The sequence below is a fragment of the Caenorhabditis remanei genome, chromosome III (genome assembly GCF_010183535.1).
Source record: "Caenorhabditis remanei strain PX506 chromosome III, whole genome shotgun sequence".
NCBI lineage: Eukaryota > Metazoa > Nematoda > Chromadorea > Rhabditida > Rhabditidae > Caenorhabditis > Caenorhabditis remanei.
The window spans coordinates 6,529,722-6,550,878 of record NC_071330.1 but is presented as its reverse complement, the minus strand read 5'-3'; the positions used below and the strand labels follow the sequence as shown (position 1 = coordinate 6,550,878).

Sequence of the window (21,157 nt, the reverse complement as noted above, 5' to 3'; positions counted from 1 at the left end):
TCAGGCGCAGAGAGACGCAGAGTTCGACAGGAGAAGATAGTATAGAAGACGAAGAGAAAGAGAATGCACGTGTGGTAGCCTGCATCAAGGAGACCACGAATTCAGCTGTGAAAGATCACATTGTTGAAATGTCAGAGCAATTGATTTCAGAAAATTGTAAGTCGGGTAATATTGATGACCAAAAAAGGTTAAATGGGAGACGATAAAGTGGGAGAACGAAATGCTGAGAGAAATATGAATTGGACGAGCGGGAAAAAGAACACAAATAAACTAAATACACATTATTATCGACAGACTAGGAGAGATACACAGAGATTAAGAGAGGGCAACACGCCATATCTTCGTCCTTCTCTATCAATTTGAATGCATACAGAAAACTAAGGAACGGGATCACCAGTCTCTCTACTCTTTGTTTTTGCCCCAACATTTCATCTCCAACAACCAACCAATAAATCCCTATCACACAGTTTCTATAATTCTAATGTCCTCCTTTTTATTAAGTTGGAAGATAATTTCCCACGATAGAAACATATCAAAATGGAGGTGACTTGAGAAAAAGACAATGACAGTATCCCTATTGCCCTTCGTCGGAATGGGTGACAGGTGGTGTCTGAGCAGCTGCTATGCGAAGGTGCTCTCTATCTTGGGACTATTCTCACATATGACAGGCGTCTAGCTGTAGACACCAAGAAAACGCCTTGAAGAACACTTTCTAACAATAGAGGGATGACGCATTAAGAAACGGAACGAAAAAGAATTCAACTTCGTCATCAAAACGAATCCTCATTTTGGTACGTTTCTGGAAATGGGAGTCAGAAAAAGTGACAAAGTTGAGACGAACTATCTGGTTTACCGAGAATGTCGTAAAGAGGAAACAATTCGATTTTGAAAAAATTAACAAGCAGGATCGAAAAAACACAGTATATCTGACGTTTGAATTAATAAAGAAAACCTATGAACATTTGCAAAACTGAATGATGGGCTGCGTTTGTCCAACTGTTTAGTGTGAGATTGGCAGTGGAGATTTATGAATTGGTGAGGAAGAAGAGGCCCGAATGAGAAAAATTGGTTTAGCCGACGTCCGCGTTGTCGTCGCCGTTTGCCCTGTTCAACGACGACGACTACGTACGAAAGATGCAAAAAAAAGAAGAAAGCAGCCAGGGGCCAAGCCAAACACCGAGTCGCTTTCGACGACGGTTGGTTAGCGTTTTGTGTTGTTTAAGTGAATGTGAGTGCGTGTGAGTGCGGATGTGTTGGAAGAGTAGTGAGCGTCTCCGTGTGCGTATGCAATGTCGCGTCAGTCTGTCCGTGCGCGTTATTTGCGTGTCAAAAATTGTTTTGTGTGGTAGGAGAGATTTTCTGATCCGTGTATAGGTTTACAGGTCGACAACATGTGTTGTCATCACAGCAACATTGAAAACTTTGATCAACTCCGCTTAACGCACAGATTGAGGAAGGAAATGCAAAATGCACAAAGAATAGTTTTTTTCAGCGGATTCTTATTCATTTTCAAAATACTCACCGTGGGCAATGCTTTGTTTTGTGGTCCAGTATTGAATATCTTATGCTCAAGACCAACACTCCGTTCCCCTCCCACACCATTACTGTTTCCTCCGCCAGCGACGACTCCGTCTATCGACATCATCGACATGGTGACGACGGTGATGATAACAGCGGCAATTCGGAAGACAAGATTCAGATATGACGAAAATGTGGTTTTGATTCACAGTTTGATCCGAGGGGCCCTGGAAAATAGTAAATTATTCAATTATTCAATTGAAGCGATGAAACGTTTTTGAAACGTGTGTGACAAGATTACAAAATATGGATGTTTTCTAAAAAAAATTTTCGGGGAATCAGTAAAACTAAACAGAACAAATTGAAAACAATGTCATCTCAAAAAGGTTAGTGAATAGATCAAATATGTGGCAGAGAAAGTGTGCGGAGACCTCCTCGGTCATATGACCATCATCCTGCGTCCATATAGCAAGAGAACCTTTGTGTTCTCGTGCCCTCCCGACGGCCATCTAGAAAAAAATCTTTTTGCCTCCAAAACAAGGCAGTGCCACAACTGCATATCGCAGCACAAACAAAAGAAAATGTGGTGGCTTGAAAATTGTTAGTGAGCAGTTCAGAAGACTCCAACCCTATGTCACCACACTGATATACGAATACGAGCTCGATTGAATCGTGAAGAGATGAAAGTTGGTGGAGATCCGGGAAAAGAACAAAGAAAAACTAACTGAGAGGTTTGCTGTGGTCGCTTAAGAAAAAGAGGCGCCGAGAAAGAAAGATATAGAAAGAAGAACAGGGTGGTGTCGAAGGACATCAACTTCTCGCCGTTTTGCACTGGCATCCGAAACTAAAAAAGATGATAACAAATGAGGAGAAACGGATGAAAAGAAGGGGCAGTCGACCACGAGAACATATTTTCTCAGCGTGTCGTTGTGTCAAAAGCCGTGAAGATTTCACTTATCAACTAATCTCAATAAATTTATTGCAATCATCGGACAAATATGCGTTTCACAGGGAATAACGACGTAGCACGATAAGAATAAGAAGTAAGAAGAAAATTAAAGAAGAATTAACCTTTGAAACTGACGAAAATCACCTGATCTTTTTTTTTACAAAAATTCATAGAAAATGGTTTGAAAAGAAACTCCAATCGAAAAATATAGGAAACCCTCGAAGAAAATAATAGCAGAGAGGTGAACAATAAATAACGGGACATGTAGGGGGCGGAGCGAATGATAGGCACCACTGTTTCACTGCTTTTATGTCAATCGATACTAAGCATAAGGAACATGCGGCCAACAATGTCTTCGTCTCTGTCAGAGAAACCCACTTTGTCTCATTTGATGAAGTAAGAGGCACAATCGAAAACAACAACGCATGTGGTGGGCAGAATGAACTTTATGAGCTTGTTTGCAGTCTACTATCTCTTTCTCTCTCTCTGCAACCGCACATCAGCAATCGTTAGAAAAATCGAATGGAATTCTCACAAATTATAAAAGAATACGCTAAATAAGTTGCGTAGATATTTATTTTTGAAATCCCGAAATGCCGATATGTACACATAAAATTAACCAAGGCTTCTGAAAATATATATTACAAAAGAATCAGACATAGGTTACAGATGACGATAATTCGCATGGGCTGAATAAAAAATTCGAAAAAAGGCGCCAACTCATTTTGTTCAAATGTGTGTGTGTGGAGGACAGGGTACAATGGTTGGTAGGAGACGAGTCGAAAGAGCGTGACGACTGCAGAGACGCCGATAAGCGAAGGTTATACATTGCAATCGGCCATCATTTAGTAAGTGAGCGCAGTGAAAGAGAAATGAGAGATTGAGGAGCGGTATGTAGACGCAGGTAGGTTGCTGCGTCCAAGTAGCCATTCAAGACAAGACCGGCGATAGGTGAAGGATTGCGCTCCGCACTGATGGCGCAGATAGATGAAAAGTAAGAGAGTACTCTGATTACGGAGAAATATGTGCTACAACTACTCGCTTTTTTACAACATCACCCATTTTTTCAATCTTATTTTTTCGTTTTAGTGGGAAGCACTTTTCAAACACTTTGGTCGATGCTGTCGTCGCTCTCCCACGAAATCAGAAGTCTTTGTGGTTTACGAGAATAGGAGATGCAAACCTTGCTATTTCGTATATTTCATTTAGGCAATTCTTTGTTGTTTTGACTTTTCGGGTCTATTAAAGCGGAAACAATTTCGTTTTGAAGAGCTCAATCTACTTTTTTTGACACACGTGTCAGTCAGAATTTTATCAGCCGGCGGTAAGCTTCTCTTGACTTAGCTCAGAATTTCCGCCCTATTAGGCTTCGGCTAAAAACTTAAATTTTTAGTTCGCTATAAAAAAAAAAGTTTACGACTCGCGCCTTCTGGTCGTCTCACTCTCGCTTTGCCGAGGCTCTACCGTTTTGGGAGAAAGCAAATTAATTCTGGGAGAAAGCAAAAACCAAAAATGGAGAAACGAAAACGAAAGAATGTTGAGTAGCGCGAGTTCTTGTGCTGTAAGTTGTGAAAACGTTGTGTCATACTTGTAAAATAGTGAAAATAGTTAAAAATGTGTTGTCTTGTATTGGTCAACAGAGATTTGGTCAACATTGTTGACCGTCAACAAAGTGGAGTAACCAACATTGAAAAATTTCAGGTGCAAGGTTATGTAAAGAAAATAGAAGAGATCAGGAGCGGGAACAGAAAAGTGAATCAGAGATACCGTAGATAAACAGAGAATATTCAGAAAACACGACGTTTTGAGCCCTTCCAGCGGCAACACTCAAAAATTTTTTAGGAGACAAAGGCTTTTTGTTTTCAGCAACAACTTTTTCAAAAACGTTCTTGGAAACTCGTTATTTCACTAACTACTATCTCGTCCGATTCGAATTTCAAAAAAACAGCGGTTTGTGATGCTGTATATGAGGGCTGAACAACAATCTACAGAAAAGCCTTCTTATGCAAACATCGACCGGTAGTTCACGAGTCGACTCAGTTTGTTGCGATTTAATAACACATTCGCAAGCATCTGCCTCTTAGTTATTTGGACAAATATCGCTTGATTATAACGAAGAACTACTTTTTATTCGTTGATACTACGAAGTAGTAGAAAACAAAAGTACGGAATTTAAGAAGTTTGTTTTTGAAAAGGAAGGCATCGATTAAAAAAAAAAACAAATTTGAACTTTGCGCCTATGCATCAGATTAGACGAGCATTGCGCGTCAGATATGGCGCCTACGTACCAGCCATTTTCGAATTCGAATTCGAAAAAAAGTTGCATGCATCTTGTTTGATTTGACTGGTATTTTCAGCTTAAATGAGTTGATCAAGTTTGAGTTATAAGTGTTGCTAACTCAAAATGAAAGCGTAACATTTTTTCGTTAAAAAGCTTATTCTATTTGATGGTATCGACATAACTTAAGATGTAATGATTAAGGCTGTAGCCCAGTTGCAATTAAGTGAAGTTACCAACGGCACTATTCATTCTCTGTCACTTTGAAGAACAATCTCTCATTCCTCTTTCATATCGTTGTATTAAGATCTTAATAATAATAACATATTTTATGATGAAGTAGTTTTCAGATCTGAATGTCTCTGGCTACAAAACTACGTAGAGTTCGGAAGCCACCTCCAGAGGGATGGGATTTGATCGAGCCGACCTTGGAACAGTTTGAGGTAATTTATTGCTTGAAAATAAACACTTTATTAATTCACGTTCCAGGCAAAAATGCGAGAAGCTGAAACTGAACCTCATGAAGGAAAACGAAAAACAGAAATCAACTGGCCAATCTTTCGGTATATTTCGATCGAACAGTAATGAATAAATTATATTATTTCAGAATTCATCATCAACGATCTCGCTACATCTATGATATGTATTACAAAAAAGCCGAAATCAGCCGTGAATTATACGAATTTTGCTTAACCGCCAAGTTCGCTGATGCTGCTCTCATTGCCAAGTGGAAGAAACAAGGATATGAAAACCTGTGTTGTGTTAAATGTGTACAGACTCGTGACAGCAATTTCGGAACTGCCTGTATCTGTCGCGTACCAAAAAGCAAACTCGATGCAGAACGTGTCATTGAATGTGTTCATTGCGGTTGTCATGGTTGCTCTGGGTGATCACACAAACACCACCTTGATATGGATTTCAACTTTTATGTTCTGTAAATACATTGATGAATTCTGTTTCATAACTATTTATCTTGATTTTACTTTAATAATAAAAATAACTTTAAGTCTATCTAATTTTTTCGGCAAAAACTGATGGTAAATCTTTTTCCTGAAATATGAACATTTCCAATAAGAAGTTTCAAAATTTTCAAAAAAAAAATTGAAACATGTGTTTCTGAATACGAAAAAGGCTTAATTTTTCTTCGATCCAGCCCCGGTTTTGACAAATCTGCGATTTAAAGCGGTATAATCGCAAAGTAACGCTTTTTATTTCAGCCGACCCGTCTAATGTCTTTTCAAGAAACATGCTTGTAACAAAGTTGACCCGTTTTTAAAATGTATTTTCTACAAGCGTTCTATTATTGTTATTAAAATATGTATTCTTTTCAAAACTTCAATCTTCAGAATGGTTAGTGTGTCGTCCTTCAAACCCAATGCTAATTATCCAGAGTTGTGTGATAAAGTGACAATTGATTGGGATGAAAAAAGAGGAAGATTCATTAAAGCTATAGAAGACATCCCGCTAGGAACTGTTGTATGCATTGAAGAAGGTATAACAGTCAATGTGGATTCAAGATGCTGTTATCGGTGTTTGAAATTACTCGGAAATGACGGATTTGTGTGAGTTTCTTTTTAGCTCGGTTTTACACTGAATAAAGTTGAAATAGGTGTTACAGAATATTAAAATTATAGATACTGCCAAAGCTGCGAAAAATTTAATGAGCCCAGTGAGATTGCGTGTGGAGAATTCGACTCTCTTGGTATCTTTAAACTTGCTGCTCATCTTGTTTTCTCGTACCCATTCGCGGAAATTACTAATCTTGTAACGTCTGATGAACCAGGTAGGTATCCTAGATTTCTTCAAACAAGTTAAAAATATTTTTCTATCTACAGAAGTTCCAAGAGGTTTATCAAAAACATTATCGACTAAAGATGTACAATCTGTTTATCAGCTAAAACCATTTTTGGGAATTGAAGATAGTTTCAAGACGAAAATTGTTCAAGAAGCTATCGTAAAAATAGTAAAATTACTGGAAGCGGTTAGTGTTATCGAATTGATTTAGTGAGTCATTGTTACTTTCAGGATGCGAATTGGGGACGGCTTGAAGAACCAAGTAGGTTAATAACATTCACTAAGGCACTGCGAATTATGACAGAACGGTGTGCAAAAAATGCTCACACTATTTATAGCATTGAACAGATAGAAAAAAAGTAAGCTTCCAAAAAAAAACATTTCCTAGCGAATACTTTTTTGTTCAGAGATGAAGATGTTCCTATTGGCACAGGACTTTTCCCGATCTCCTCAATATTCAATCACTCATGCACCCCGAACGTCTTCGGATTGTGAGTTATCTTTCAACTAAAACGAAAAAACACAACTAGATTTCAGTTTCGTCCGCAACACATTCATTTTCGTCAGCCGGGGAGTGAAATCTGGAGAAGAACTCGTGGACAGTTACGGCGTCACCTACAATCAACATTCACTCAAACAAAGAGAAGTGAGATCTGAGCATAGCTCCATTCGAAACACTGTCTGATTTCAGGAGTTTCTCGCAAATGTTTCCGGTTTCAAATGCCACTGTGATTCGTGTGTAGAGCAGAAAAGTCTCGAAGATTATTTAGAAAAGAGTTTCAAAGACGTGGACAGAAGTGCGAGAGAAGCGTCTTCTTTTCTTAACATCTCTGATTACATTGATTACATGAAACCAGGAGTGCAGGATATCGAGAATTTAATTAGTGCGTTCTCTCAAAGACGAGACGCGGAAGTTTACTCTAAAAACTTATTCTATTGGTGGAAAAAGTTCATACAGAATGCAAACTACCGTAAGATCGTATATGATCCATACCTCATTCGACCATATATCGAAATGGTACTTTTAACATGGAATAATGATGTAGAATGTACGGTAGATGAGAAGTTGTCGATTTTAACTGTTGCACATCGTCTTTTGACCAACTTCTACGTCGGTTTCCATCCAATTTCTGAGTAAGTTTCTTTATTACCTTTTCTATAATATTTAAAAACTGTTATTTTTCAGACTCATTAAAAAACTTTTCGAAACGTCAATGAATCCAATCGATGAAAACCGTAATCTTGAAACGTTTCGAATCTTGAAGCAGAGAGCCGAAATATTGTGGAAGCGAGACGAATATATTTGAAAACACTCATTTTCTGAAGATGCCCTAACAGTGATCAATGTCGATCTCTATTTTTCGCCTATTGTAACCACCTTTTTATAGCAATTTAACATGATTTTGGTAAATTTTTCCAGTATGAATTGAAACTTTTAAAACTAATTTTTGACACGAAACAACACTCACTCATCCGTTCGGTGGTACCGTTTTGTCACACACCTATAAGCTGATCGATTACCTGTTCTTTTCCGGAATTTTGCACACTCGAGGTCTAAAAATAGAGCAATAATCCCCTTGCCTTTGTGATAACAAGAAGAAATGATGGAGAGAAAGAAAATCTGAACTGTCTGTGAAACTTCGCATTTTCAAAGAAGTATAAAATTTTGTTGAGAATCTCGAATGACATCACAAGAATGGAAGTGGGTGGACAGAATGAAGATAAGAGCAAATAAAAGTTATTATGTATAGAAAGTAATAAAAATATCCGGAAGTTCGAAAGGTTAACGACATCAGGAGAGATATTATCAATTGTATTTAAGAAGGGAAACAAGAAAGACGAAGAGATCATTTTCCGAATGATAGAAAACGAACCATCGGAGCAACTGAAAGCGAGTGAGATTCCACCGAATTCGAGAAATAGAAATGTCTAAACCAAAGTATTCATATAAATTTCAGTCATGGCAACTTTGTACTTTTTCAGTCAAATATCAAAAACATTGAGACATTTGAATGGTAATTAGTTTTATAAGACGATTATAAAGTGTGAATAGTCTCCAACTTAAGCTTAAGAAGCTTACTACTTTTGAACCAAAAACATTCATTCTAAAGAAAATAGATTATGAACTTTTCAAATGAAGTTCTCAAATAAAAATAAAATATATGAAAGGAATAAAGTAAAATCAAGAAAAATGAAAACTAGAATTTATTGAACCGTCTAGATCTGTGCTCATAGCTATCGTAACGAAAAAGGATTAGATGACGTTAAATAGAGAATTCTTCAGTCTAAAAGTCCGATACTTTTTTCCAGGACAACTTCCGAGGACTAGAATAGAAAGAGAGACAAAGGAATAAGAGAGCTGTGATATTAACAACAGTGGTGGGAAAAAAGGAGGGGCGTGATAAGAAGGTGATAAGAGTAAGTCTTATAAAAGGAGGGGCATAATCACAACCAATACTCACTTTTTTTTGAGTTGTTTTTATTTCGAAAATTGATTGAAGTCATGAGTAACAACAATAACCCATCCGATGGAGTTGGTGAACCTGATGATATGCCCGTTAAACCTCCGAAGATATTCGATTTCGCTGATTGGCCTTTTGAAATTCCTGATATTTTCAAGGTGAGAATTTCTCTCATTATGCATGGTCGGATCTCCTTTTTTCCATTTTATTCATCAAGCACAACTACAATATTGCCAGGTCTAAAAGATCTACCAAAACAACTTTCACGTTGTTAATGGAAAATGAAAAACATTAGGAAGGCGTTTGGGAGCAACTAGTTGTTCTTCAAAAAAATCTGAAAACCCCTAAAACTATCTCGCAATCTGAAGTTCGTTGCCAAACTTTCAGGTCAAGCAATTTTCAACTGAAACTCTTTCTTTTTCTGAAATTTCAACACAAAAAACTCAATTGTTCACACATTTCCAGAGAAAAGAACTCTCTTACAACTACAATTATGATTTGGCAACATCGAAAAGTTTGATGATAATTCGAATGATATTCAAATGGCGTGGGTCTTTATGGGAGGCTGTTTACAAGTGAGTTGATGCTATTTTTTACTCCTCCCAAGAAATAATTAAAAAATAATCAGAAAAATGAATTGGAAATAATAGAGATCATTAAAAAGATCACGAGTCATTCGTGTTTTATCATTATTTTTTATCGGTTCAATCATTAAAAAGTCTTTCACAGATCATTAAATTAAATTCTCGATAAGTGACGTCTTGATTACAGAGAATTGATTGTTTGGATATGTGCCTACACATTTGTTTCATTAATCTACCGATTCGCACTGACAGGAAGTCAAAAAGAGTGAGTGTTATCATGGAATGGAAGATGGCTGGAATTCTAATAATAGGGGTCTCTTTGGAATGTGTGAACAGTTGATACGAACTTTGAAAATAACTGATTCAATAGATAAGAATTGTGAAGGGAGAGAGCATAAATATCATAAAAAGCAAGTAATAAAACATATTTATGACTGAAACCGTATGGTGGAGAATTTGTTTTTATGGTTATGAAACTGAAAATGAGTAAATATTATTCAACTGTTTCTCTTTCTTCATATAACAGTTATTGTGAAAATCTTAATAAAATTTTCAGTCTTTTCGAAAGATTTGGAGAATACTGTGATGCTCGAATGGGATATCTCCCACTCAACTTCGTACTAGGATTCTTTTGTAACATAATTATTCGAAGATGGCTCAAATTGTACACAAGTCTCGGAAATATTGACAAGTTGGTTTTTCGTATTTTCTCAGTTAAATGAATATTCAAAACTTCTAGCATTGCTCTGTTTGTATCCGCTTATGTTCGAGGAAAAGATGATAGAGCAAGACAGATTCGGAGAAATATTATCAGGTGCTTAGCTCCGGATTTAAGAATACAAAAAACATTTATTTTACAGATACTGTGTTCTCTCCCAATGCCTCGTTTTCCGTGACATACACGTTGGCGTTCGACGTCGTTTTCCAACACTTGAAGCAGTTGCTCAAGCTGGAATCATGTTGCCTCACGAACTGGAGAAATTCAATGCAATCAAATCAAGATATCAGAAATATTGGGTCAGTTTCAATTGGGCTCTTGAGTTGTTGAATGTTGCGAAAGCAGAAAAAAGTATAGATGGAGACAATTCAAGGAATGCAATTGCACAGGTACAACATGCCATTTGAAACTTTGAAACCCTAAACTATTCCAGGAAATCAGTAAATTCAGAAGTGCTCTGACAACTGTATCAATGTATGACTGGGTTCCAATCCCTTTAATGTATCCACAACTTGTCAATATGGCTGTTCATACATACTTTTTTCTCTGTGTTTTCACACGTCAATTCTTCATTTCCGCTGATGCTCACAACAAAACTGAAGTGGATCTTTATATTCCATTCATGACAATTATTGAGTTCATCTTCTATATGGGATGGTTGAAAGTTGCAATGGAGTTGTTGAATCCATTCGGAGAAGACGCAGATGATTTCGATTGTAATCTTTTGATTGATCGAAATCTCGCTATTGGATTGACCTCAGTGGATGATGCATATGATCAATTACCAGAAGTTAAACCAGATGTTTTTTATGGAAGATCTGTGAAACCGTTGGATTCTGATGACACGAGAAGTTTGAAATATCATTTTGGAAGTGCTGCTCAGTAGGTTTTTCAACTTCAAAAACGAGATTATTCTGAATTATTTTATAGATTTTTTGGAGAAAAGGTTATAGAATTCGAAACTAAATGTATTTTTCAGAATGGAAGAGATTTCATATTTGAAAAAAGAGGAAGACAAAATGATTGCTGCTGGAAAGAAACCGAATAAACTGAAGTTATGGATGAAGAGTATGAAGAGAAAACGTTTCGAAACAACAGCAACTCAATCATATTCTGTTTCGTTTCCAACGCCATAACACTGAGAAAAACAACTTGATTCTTCTTTTATTTACGGGTGTTTTTTTCTGAACAAAAACACTGAAATGAATGGAAAATAATCAATAAAGAATGATATTTTTTATGTTTTTCTTTCTCTCATACCACCGATCATTCGACCCATTATCTTCTTCATCTCCTTTTCTCTGCAGATCAATCTCTTTTGTACTCTTCTTCTTTTATCATCGACTCATTCAATCCATCGTTCAATGTCACAGTTCAGGTTTACAATGTTGTATCCTACTACATTTCTTCTTCTTTTCTCAATAATCACGCCTTCGATTTCTCTTCGGATTCTTCAAATTGTACCCGGATTTACGAATTCTCATGTTCTTTTCAACTACAGATTGGCTGAAACACTTAGGTAAGAAGAGAAAGAATGAGGAGAAAAGGGAGACGTATTATGCAAAGAAACTTCATAGAATCAGTCATGCCACTTTAGATGCACTTCTTGGCAGAGACCTTCTGATTCTTACTTGGTTCAACATGTTCCATCATTCTAAAACTTTGATTTCAGATATCTGGGACACGATGTAAAGATGTGGACTCAAATGGAAATGGCCATGCTTGACACGGGAAATAACAAACTTCCAGAAGGTGTCACTGAGTACAGAATTCCTATTCATTTTACGGATACATTGAAAACTGAAGGACTGAAAGTATGCTTCCAGATTTCCTCTCCGTATTTATCCAACTCTTATCCCAGGTATTTCAATCGATGATGTTCGAATCGGGGGACGCTCATGACCTCTGGTGGACAGGCCAAGAATTCAAGGATATGCGAGTAGAGGCATGTGAACAGATGCTTCGACACGATGAAAAAGTGTATGAAGACTTCCGAAAAGATGGTTTCGATGTGGCAATTGCTCATTTTCATGACTTGTGTCCTCTTGCGATTGCGAAGAAAATGAATGTGAAAAGAGTGAGTGAAGAAGAGAAAAAGATAGCGATCCTTTTCAAATAGTACACATTTTTTCTCTGAAGAAGGCGAATTCAGAAAAAGATTCTTATCCAAACAAATTGCAATACTTTCAATCGTGTTCTTTTGAGGGACGTTCGGGTTTCTTTCACAACAGGTCAAGGTTAGAAAAGAGATTTTCAAAACTGATCATTTGGCTTTAGAAAAGACGAACAAAATGTACTTTTGAAGGAATTTTATAGTTTTTATTGAGATTTGCTTACACTGAAAGAAATCTAGTTTTCCATTCCAGGTTATCTGGATCACCCACGGAACGTCAATTTATGATTTCTCAGCAGTCGAACTTGGTCTTCGAACGATTCCATCAACAATTCCACATCCACTTTCATCAGGTGATTTCTCTCTCTTCACTTCATAACCTTTTTCAATTATTCATTCATTTTCAGCTGGTTTCGCTCAATCATTCATTGACAGAGTTCAAAACACACTCTGGCATTTATCATTACTGGATTTTGTGAATCTCCCTCAAAACCTTCTTATCGATGAAAACTTGTTTTATAGAGGTTGGTGACGATTGAAGATTGAGAAAAAGAAAACATTTCTAGACTTGTGAATTCAATTATTTTAAAGACTTACATATATGTCTAGACACTGAAAAAATATTCAAAAGTTCAAAAGTTGAGAGATCTCTTCTTCAGAATTCGTCGGACTCGATCAAGAGGATTTATGGGATTTGGCGAAGAGCACGGTGCCTTCTTTGCTCATAAACGGAGATCGAATGCTTGATTTCCCTCGTCCTCTTCCAGTTCATATCGCATTTTCGGGAGAATTGGGAGTTCGAAAGGGAAAAAAGGCAGTTATGGAGAAGTGGTTAGAGGAAATAATTGAGAAACCATCAGATGGATTGATTGTTTTTTCATTGGGAACAGTTTCGAATACTACTAATATGCCAGCGCAAATGATTGTAAGTCAGAGGCCATTTTTAGAAAATACATTCGAAAATCCTAATTTTTCCAGAACTCGTTCCTCGGTGCATTCGGAAAACTGAAAACTTACACTATTTTATGGAGAATGGAGAAATCAGTGGCTGGAGCTGAGAAATATGATAACTTGCATTTAGTGAAATGGCTTCCACAAAAAGACATAATGAGACATCCAAAAATGAAATTAATGATTGCTCATGGAGGATACAACTCATTTTTGGAAGCTGCTCAGGTCAGTTGACAGAAAGCTTCATGCATAATTTCATTGATTCCAGGCAGGAATTCCAGCAGTGTTGATGCCACTGTTCGCAGATCAAAAGATCAATGCAAAGAGAGCTCAAAGATTCGGAATGGCAACAGTGTTGGACAAATTGGATTTGACAGTGGATAAGGTTTATGGAGCAGTCAAAGAGGCATTGAAACCAGAGTAAGATTTTTAAAAAGAATATATAATTTTTTACTTTGATCCCTCATTCAATTCCTCGCACCCTCCCAACAACCAAAATGTATTCATATTTCCGGCACGCACACGATGATTGTGGTTACTTTCATTCGAAAGAGACCAAAAGACCAAAACACATAGATATAAGCACACATACCTGTGACCAGAGTTCACTTTCGAAACGTTATGCAAATTGATTTTTTCTATTGATATCTCTGTTGTTACTTCCTGTTTCAAAGGTTATAGTTGATTTGATTGAAGTCGAATTTCCGGAAAACGTCTTTCCGGTAAACAAAAAACTTTCTCATAGATATGAATGAATCAACAAAAAGTTCTCGTACCACGAATTTTTTAAAATTAAATATTAACTCAGGTATTTTTGGGCAAGGGTGGGGCAACGAAACTTTCAATTGGGCCATGTGGCCCGTGAATAGGGCACAGTGCCTACAAAAAGGGCCACATGGCCCAGTGGGCACAGGTTGGGCGCAGGTTGGGCCACAGGTTGAGAGTTAGGAAATACTTGGTGGATGTGGGCACAGGTTGGGCGCTTGGTGAGGATGAATGGGCGCAGCATGGGCACAGAGTGGGCACAAGTTGAGAAATCGCGCTCTACTGCGCACTCTGATTTTTCGCCACGATTTTTCTTATTTATTTCGTTTCTTTGTCAATTTTATCGTCCTTTTATATAATTCTACTTTTTTCGCACAGAAAATGAAACAAATCTAAACTCGACTTAACAGGTAAGACAGTATTTTTTATTTGTTTTTGTTTACTTTTGGTGAAATTTCAGCTGAACAAAAAATGATTTCAACAACACAAGAATCATCACCAACTACGCTCTCCAACTGCTCATTTTCTTCTATCTTTAATTTTTTGCATTTACTCTGAATTTTTTGTTGTAATTTGTATATTTGTAGTTTTCACGAAAAATTATTTCCTTTTCCTGTATCCCTATGTTCCATATTCTAGTTTGACCAATTTCAGCTTATATTATCCTATTACTTTCCATAATTATTGAAATAATTGTTTTGTGTTTGAATTTGACAAATAAATAGTAGAAAAGTACAAAAATGTGTAATCTTGTTAATTATTGTGATTAATGGGAAAGAAAAAAGGGAGCTGAATGCTGCGCGGTGAACCCAATTTCGGCACTTTGCCCACGAAATGGGCCATGTGGCCCAGAGTATGGGCATGATGGCCCGCGTAGGGCGGGCCATACTGCCCATTTGGTGGGCCACATGGCCCATTTCGTGGGCAAAGTGGCCCAAAAATACCTGAGAAAGAATTATGGAGCTTACATGAAGAAAATCAAGAGTGAGACTAGAATTTGAATTGATTTGAGAAAATAATGAAACTCAAAAAGTAATCTGAACTGTTGTCAGTGAAACTGTCTAATTACGCACAGAGTGAGGTTAGAAAAAACGAGGTTAATCAGGTTGAGATCATTTTTTTTATGATTGAAAGCTACGAACCCTTATATATGAAGTCTTTGAAATAACGAATTCTTAAAAAGAAAGTTTCGTAATTCAAAATCTTTGGAAGTTTTTGTTTTCTGTCTTCCCTTGGTTGAACGAGTTCGATAACTCCACTGAAAACAGTGAAATCGCCTTCTCATTGTTCGTTACTGTATATTCTCTTCTAATACATAAAACTACAAAAACCATCAAATTTCTTCTTCAGATACTCCAAAAATGCCCGAAAACTGTCAGCAATGCTCTCGGATCAAGTGTCAACTGAACCATATTATGCACTCCGATACTCTCTTAAACTTGCTACAAGTCAGAAACCATCTCTATTCACATTGAAATCTCAACATCTTTCTTTCCTCGAATTTCATAATTTGGATATTTTTTCAATTTTCCTTCTAGCTCTTTATGTTGTTTTTTGTTGAATCCATTAGATAAAACTGTACTTTTTGCCGTTCTGTTACGTCTTCATTGCTTTTCTCCCTCCAAAAATTTCCCTTTGATTCTCGTTTTTGAACATGATGCAAACAAATTGCACAAGGGACTTAAATTCGTTGTCGATATTCCATTTTCGCAGACATACAACATGCAAAACTATGGAACTGGTACGAATATTCACGATGTATTTTCTGTTTATCGAGTGTTGAAAAAGTCAATGTTCTCTTCCTTTTCCATCTTTATTTATTCTTTTTATCTAATATTTTCTATTGAATTCAAAATGAAATCTGAATAATCGGATTTCGATACAACCGAATGGGGTCTAATTTTTTACTCATTCGGATATCTCCTAACTTCAATTTTTAGGTAGTTTTTGAGAAATCGTAAGTGCATGTACAAATTGGTGAGAAGGAAAATGACTTTAAAAAAATTATGGACTGTCTAGGTTTTTCTGAATTTCCCCTTTCACCAATTTCGATTGCTGTTCTCTTTCTTCCCTTTCTTTCAAAATTTCAGTATCCAATAGACAGTATTCTTTTTTTTGGAAAAAGATCTCCGTCACATTGAGACAATGTTCCTTGTCTGTGTTCATGTAGTAGTGTCACACACTGAATTAGCAGTTCCAGACAAAAATATTTACATTGTGAAGAGAATGTTGATGTCTGTCCCCCCTCTATCTCCTTCTATATGAGTCTGGGTGTGTGCACAGAAACACTTGGAAATTCCTCGTGTCCTGTAGTCTGTAGACACCCAAAAAACAGTACTTTGATCTTCTGTCTAGATGGCGAGACACTCGAATATTTGAGACAATCGGGTTATCAGCTGCAATCTTATTTCGGGGGCCGACAGAGTCTAGACACCCGTTCTCACCTTCATGATTCCAATCTATGAGTAGTTATTTATGAAGAATGAGAGATTTCAAACGATCAGACTGCATGAAAACGTTGTTTGTCAACAATAAATTATGTGTATCTGTTGACAGCAACTTCTGAAAATACTGAAAATAAGGAGATACACGGTGGCACTGCAGAAGAATGACGTTTGAGGGTGTCAAGCATCAAAACAAACGGAAGGAACACTGAAAAGATGGAAAACAATTCATGTCCGGATAAGCTGATATTCAGGTAAAAATAACTGAAAATTGAATTTGGGGGAGGGAAAAGACATCAAAAATCCCCGGAAACACCCTGCGTTTTTTGTGGTCTCAAATGTTCTGAAACTTTGGAATTCAGAGAAAAATGTCTAGATGGAGAATTAAATATGTTTTATAATGTTATTTTAGTTTCAGCTGTCATTCAGTGTTTTAAGTACATTTTATCTAAATTCACATGAATTTTGTAATCTCTTGAAAAGAAAAGAATTTAGAGTAGATGCAGATTCTCGACTTGTATCCATGCCCTTTTTGAACTTTTCTGACTGGATTTCCAGAAATTCAAAAAGATACAAATAACCCAATTACAACGACTTTGCAAATGGAGTTTTTTTCGAATTCTATTCTCTCTTGGATCTTTTCTCTGCGTCTCTCCCTTCTCTTGTTATTTTTGTCTATTACGGTGGAGCACACTTTAAATAATAGTCTTTCTTCAGTAGCTTTTCTTTTTCTACTTTCTTTGCTTTCCAAGTTCCATCTGGTTTTTAAGTCCCAATTAATCTGTTATTTTTAATCCAAATACTAAAAAATGGGATAAAATGTTCCCCTTCCTTCTTTTTCTGTATCTTTTTCTCTTCGTGATCATTCGAATTCCAGACGATGCAGTCCTCAAGTTTCATCATGTCTAGACTCTCAATATTTGTGCACTTATAAAAAACCAAGCTAGTGAAACTTGACTCTCTCCACGAATAGACTGATATCTTTTATAAATTTCCAGACACATTATTCAAACATCTTGCAAATATTCCAACACGCAAGTTATTCTGTGTGTATCAAGTTGAGACATGCCTGTGTTTCGATCAACGATTCGTTGAATACGAGTATTTAAAAAGAGACTAACAATGAAACACTCAAATAGAAATTGAGATCAGAAGTTGACTAAATTCTTAATCTAAAATCTGCCCAGAATGATAAGTTTTCAAGAGAAACGTTGTCGTCACAATGATGATGCTCTAATAGTTCCGCAGCTGATTTTTGAGAGGTGAGGCGTGTTCAAAAAAAAGAAAAAATTGAAAAAGCATGAGTTCTGTCTATATGTTTCAAGTTTTCGTGTTTTGGATATGTCTTAAAATACGGCGAAACATATTAATTAGAGCTGACTTGTCAACAAAATTGGGAAACTCGATTTTCAGTAGTGAGGGTGAAAATATGATTTTTGGATTAGATCGAGTATGATGGTGATAAAAAATAAGGCGAAATAGAAAAGTTGTGGGTGTGCTACCGTAATCATTCTACTTGAATATCATTCAATTAGTAAAAATGGGTAAAAATGGTCTCGCACAGAAAATGTATCGCTATTTTGTCAATGGGTAGATCAAAGATCAAATTCTGCGGCTCGTTCACGCTGGGGTCCACTGGCGGGAAAAATGGAAACTCAGGACCCGAAACCGTCATTTTCACTTTCTAAACCATCCACTTTTCAATTTTTCAATTTTTACTATTTTCTATCTCTCCGTTTTAATTTCGTCCGTCGACTTCTAAAAATTCGAAGTGCATTCCACCGATAGTTTCAACCATCGAAATGCCATTTTCATTTGAACTAATGTTTCGGGTTGACAGGTCTCTCGTTTTCTCTTTCTCTCCGGAACTTGATATCTGATGTCAAAAAGGGCAGACAGTTTATAAAAACGAGACGCTTTCAATACGTAGAATTGATTCAGACAGGTTGAATGAATGACGTGAGACTAGAATATTGTATATTTACAGACCGGTACTCTGATAATATGTCTTGTTTTTGTCTAGGAGTTCTGTCTGAGGAGGAGTAGACACTGGGACTACGGTATAGATCAAGAAGAAAGTTAGGCGTGTTTTGTATTTGTATTCGAGTTGTTGTTCTGTCTACAAATCTATGTACAGCAGACAATTTATTCGTACTGAATACACTTTCTCTCTCTTTTACATTCTCTCTTTTCGTTCAGTGGAACCCTTCAACTTGTTCAAAATCCGCCAAAAGTGTTCCGTTTTCTGAGGGAGAAAAACTGTCTAGACATCTAGACATGTCTGAAAATCACTCAAGAGGGAGAGAGAGAGGGAAAGCAGTTGTTTTCAGCAGTGATCATCTCATCCTGTCTGCAGAGACCCCCGCTTCAGATGCAGTCTAGACGGGTTTGTTCTTCTTATTCTTCTTCTAGTTTCCCTTATTTTTCCTTCCTCTTTTACTGAAATCTTCTTTGTTTTGTTGTCTTCCACTTTTCTCCAAATATAGTTGTTTCGAGAGAAACTAAGAGAGGGAGGGCACATAGTTTTATGGTCATTGATAGTTCTTAGGCTCAGACGGATTAAGAACATTTACTATGTCTAGTTAGTCAGATTTCCAAGTCAGACGTGGGAATCCTTTATCCAATAAAAGTTTTCAAATCAACAACAAATGGGTGGACTTTGCCCAGACTGCAAAATATTCCATTTTTGACATTTTAAGACTTGTGAGAATATGAAGTCATTTTTCTTTTCAAAAAGTCACAGACAGATTAACTTTTTTTTCTTTTTTCTATCTTTACTAATAATATTTAACAGATCCGTCTGTCCGTTTATTTGTCGCCGATCATAACTCGGTCCGTAGTGGACCGATTTTTATGAAACCAGGATAGATAGATAGGAAATTGCGCTTAGATGATGCCCGAGCTTTTCTTTTTTCAAAAACATCAAATTTGACGTCATCTGGAGACGATACCGATTTCAACGGTAAATAGTGTTGAGAAAAGGTGTGTCCCGACAGGGTGGTAGAAAGTTCAAAAAACCAATCTTACTACTGACTCGGTGTTTCTTGATTGCATTCTCGACAGCGCCCCGGCCGCGCGTATTTGGTGTAGCGGTCTACGCAGATGATTCTAACTCATGGTGTGCTGAGTTCGTTCTCCCCCTATCAGAAAAGTTTTTTTTCGCTTTTTTGATATGGGAAAGCAATTTATTTAGGATCTATTTGATTTAAATGGAGGGAATAGCAGTGATTTTGATGAAAAATTTCTCAATAGTTCTGTTATCGTCGGAGATGTTGTCAAATTGACAGTGATGACACCCGCAGTCCGGTACCTGTGCACGGGGGTTTGTGAATAAGCAAATTTGTCGTTGCTCGGCTACCTAAAAACGAATTCTAGGATGAGGGGTTGTTCAAACACCGTCTCAGTCTGCCCTATTCCGAGGAGGAAGGCGGCATCGCCGCCGATCAGTCAAAAACTTTAGGTAGAATATTACGAATCCATTTTTTGAAGATGTGAATAGAAAAGTCTTCAAGTTCTTGAACTTCAGTAAAAACATGTGGTCTTAGTCTGCCATATCCCGAGGAGGGAGGCGGCATTGCCGCCGATCAGAAAAAACTCATATCAGTATTTATGATCACTCGCCTTTTGGGGAGGGAAGAAAGAAGAGTTATCAAGTTCACGTTCTCCTGTAAAATTGTTTCGAAATAAGAAAAACTTAGGAAGAAAGTTCAAATTCGTAAATTCGAAAAAATCCTATTCTAAGTTCCATATTCTATCAGAATAGAAAAATTCATTGAGAAACTTTGTACAATTTGAGTCTGAAAAGGAGAGATTTTACAATTGTGCTTTGTTGGAACGGACTGCTCAGCTAAAAAGCGCCGCAGGCGCTGTGAAACTGAGAAGGATGGTGTAGGGAAGGAGGTTTAGTCGCCGTTAGGCGACGTAAACCGACTGGTTGGATTCGAAAGTGCAAAGGTGAAATGACCACTACCGTACCCTTAGAAGATTTCAGATGAAGATGAGCTATTCAAAATATTACAATCCTATTGTAAAGCAGTTTGAACTTTGTGTGATGATCCGTCTTAAATAGATTCTACATTTCCAGCGCTTGATATCATTGAGCCGGAACATTTTCCGAATAGATTAGTGACTATGTAAATGTGATGTTCCTCGTTCCAACACATCCACCCCAATTACCCGTTTTTTTTCTGTTTGCTTTGTCTTTTTTGTCAGAGAATCGAAACGACGAAGGATATTCTGATTGCTTGCGTAGTTAGCCGTGTTAAAGACGAAATTCTGAAATTGTATTCTAAACGAAACCAATAAGAAGTTGTCCGTGAGTCTTGTGTTCTGATTCATGAAGGCAATCTGAACTTTTGAATTCAATGCAACTCTTCTTCATCAGAAAGTCTAAAAACAGTTGCCTACATGGGTGTGTTTGCATAATTCTCACAATTATGATTCGCCGCTTTCGCCTTTTCGTCGCCGTTTTTCTTCGGTTGTCTTATCTATTTCGATGGTGGCCAACAATGTGTCCTCTCTTCATTTTCCACTTTCTCTCACACTTTTTTCCTACAAACACAAAGAAATACATGTAGAAAT

General features: G+C 37.0%; 4 protein-coding genes across 4 annotated transcripts; all 4 read left to right on the top strand.

The window, feature by feature from the left end:
- Window positions 1–5,101: 5,101 nt before the first annotated feature.
- GCK72_009492 (uncharacterized protein) lies at window positions 5,102–5,635 on the top strand (the record flags this gene model as incomplete). Its single annotated transcript, XM_003113023.2, has 3 exons — window positions 5,102–5,188; window positions 5,235–5,308; window positions 5,353–5,635. The coding sequence occupies 3 exons, from the start codon at window positions 5,102–5,104 to the stop codon at window positions 5,633–5,635; spliced, it is 444 nt and encodes a 147-aa protein (XP_003113071.2).
- Window positions 5,636–6,092: 457 nt separating this feature from the next.
- On the top strand, window positions 6,093–7,846 carry GCK72_009491 (uncharacterized protein; the record flags this gene model as incomplete). Its single annotated transcript, XM_003112980.2, has 8 exons — window positions 6,093–6,307; window positions 6,380–6,528; window positions 6,581–6,726; window positions 6,771–6,898; window positions 6,947–7,030; window positions 7,077–7,185; window positions 7,231–7,673; window positions 7,726–7,846. The coding sequence occupies 8 exons, from the start codon at window positions 6,093–6,095 to the stop codon at window positions 7,844–7,846; spliced, it is 1,395 nt and encodes a 464-aa protein (XP_003113028.2).
- A 1,196-nt stretch (window positions 7,847–9,042) lies between these two features.
- GCK72_009490 (uncharacterized protein) lies at window positions 9,043–11,439 on the top strand (the record flags this gene model as incomplete). Its single annotated transcript, XM_003112911.2, has 8 exons — window positions 9,043–9,159; window positions 9,467–9,576; window positions 9,773–9,850; window positions 10,142–10,276; window positions 10,325–10,399; window positions 10,446–10,692; window positions 10,737–11,185; window positions 11,283–11,439. The coding sequence occupies 8 exons, from the start codon at window positions 9,043–9,045 to the stop codon at window positions 11,437–11,439; spliced, it is 1,368 nt and encodes a 455-aa protein (XP_003112959.2).
- A 249-nt stretch (window positions 11,440–11,688) lies between these two features.
- Window positions 11,689–13,791, top strand: GCK72_009489 (uncharacterized protein; the record flags this gene model as incomplete). Its single annotated transcript, XM_003112836.2, has 8 exons — window positions 11,689–11,822; window positions 11,976–12,117; window positions 12,165–12,380; window positions 12,670–12,769; window positions 12,824–12,940; window positions 13,076–13,341; window positions 13,395–13,592; window positions 13,636–13,791. The coding sequence occupies 8 exons, from the start codon at window positions 11,689–11,691 to the stop codon at window positions 13,789–13,791; spliced, it is 1,329 nt and encodes a 442-aa protein (XP_003112884.2).
- Between the last annotated feature and the right edge of the window lie 7,366 nt (window positions 13,792–21,157).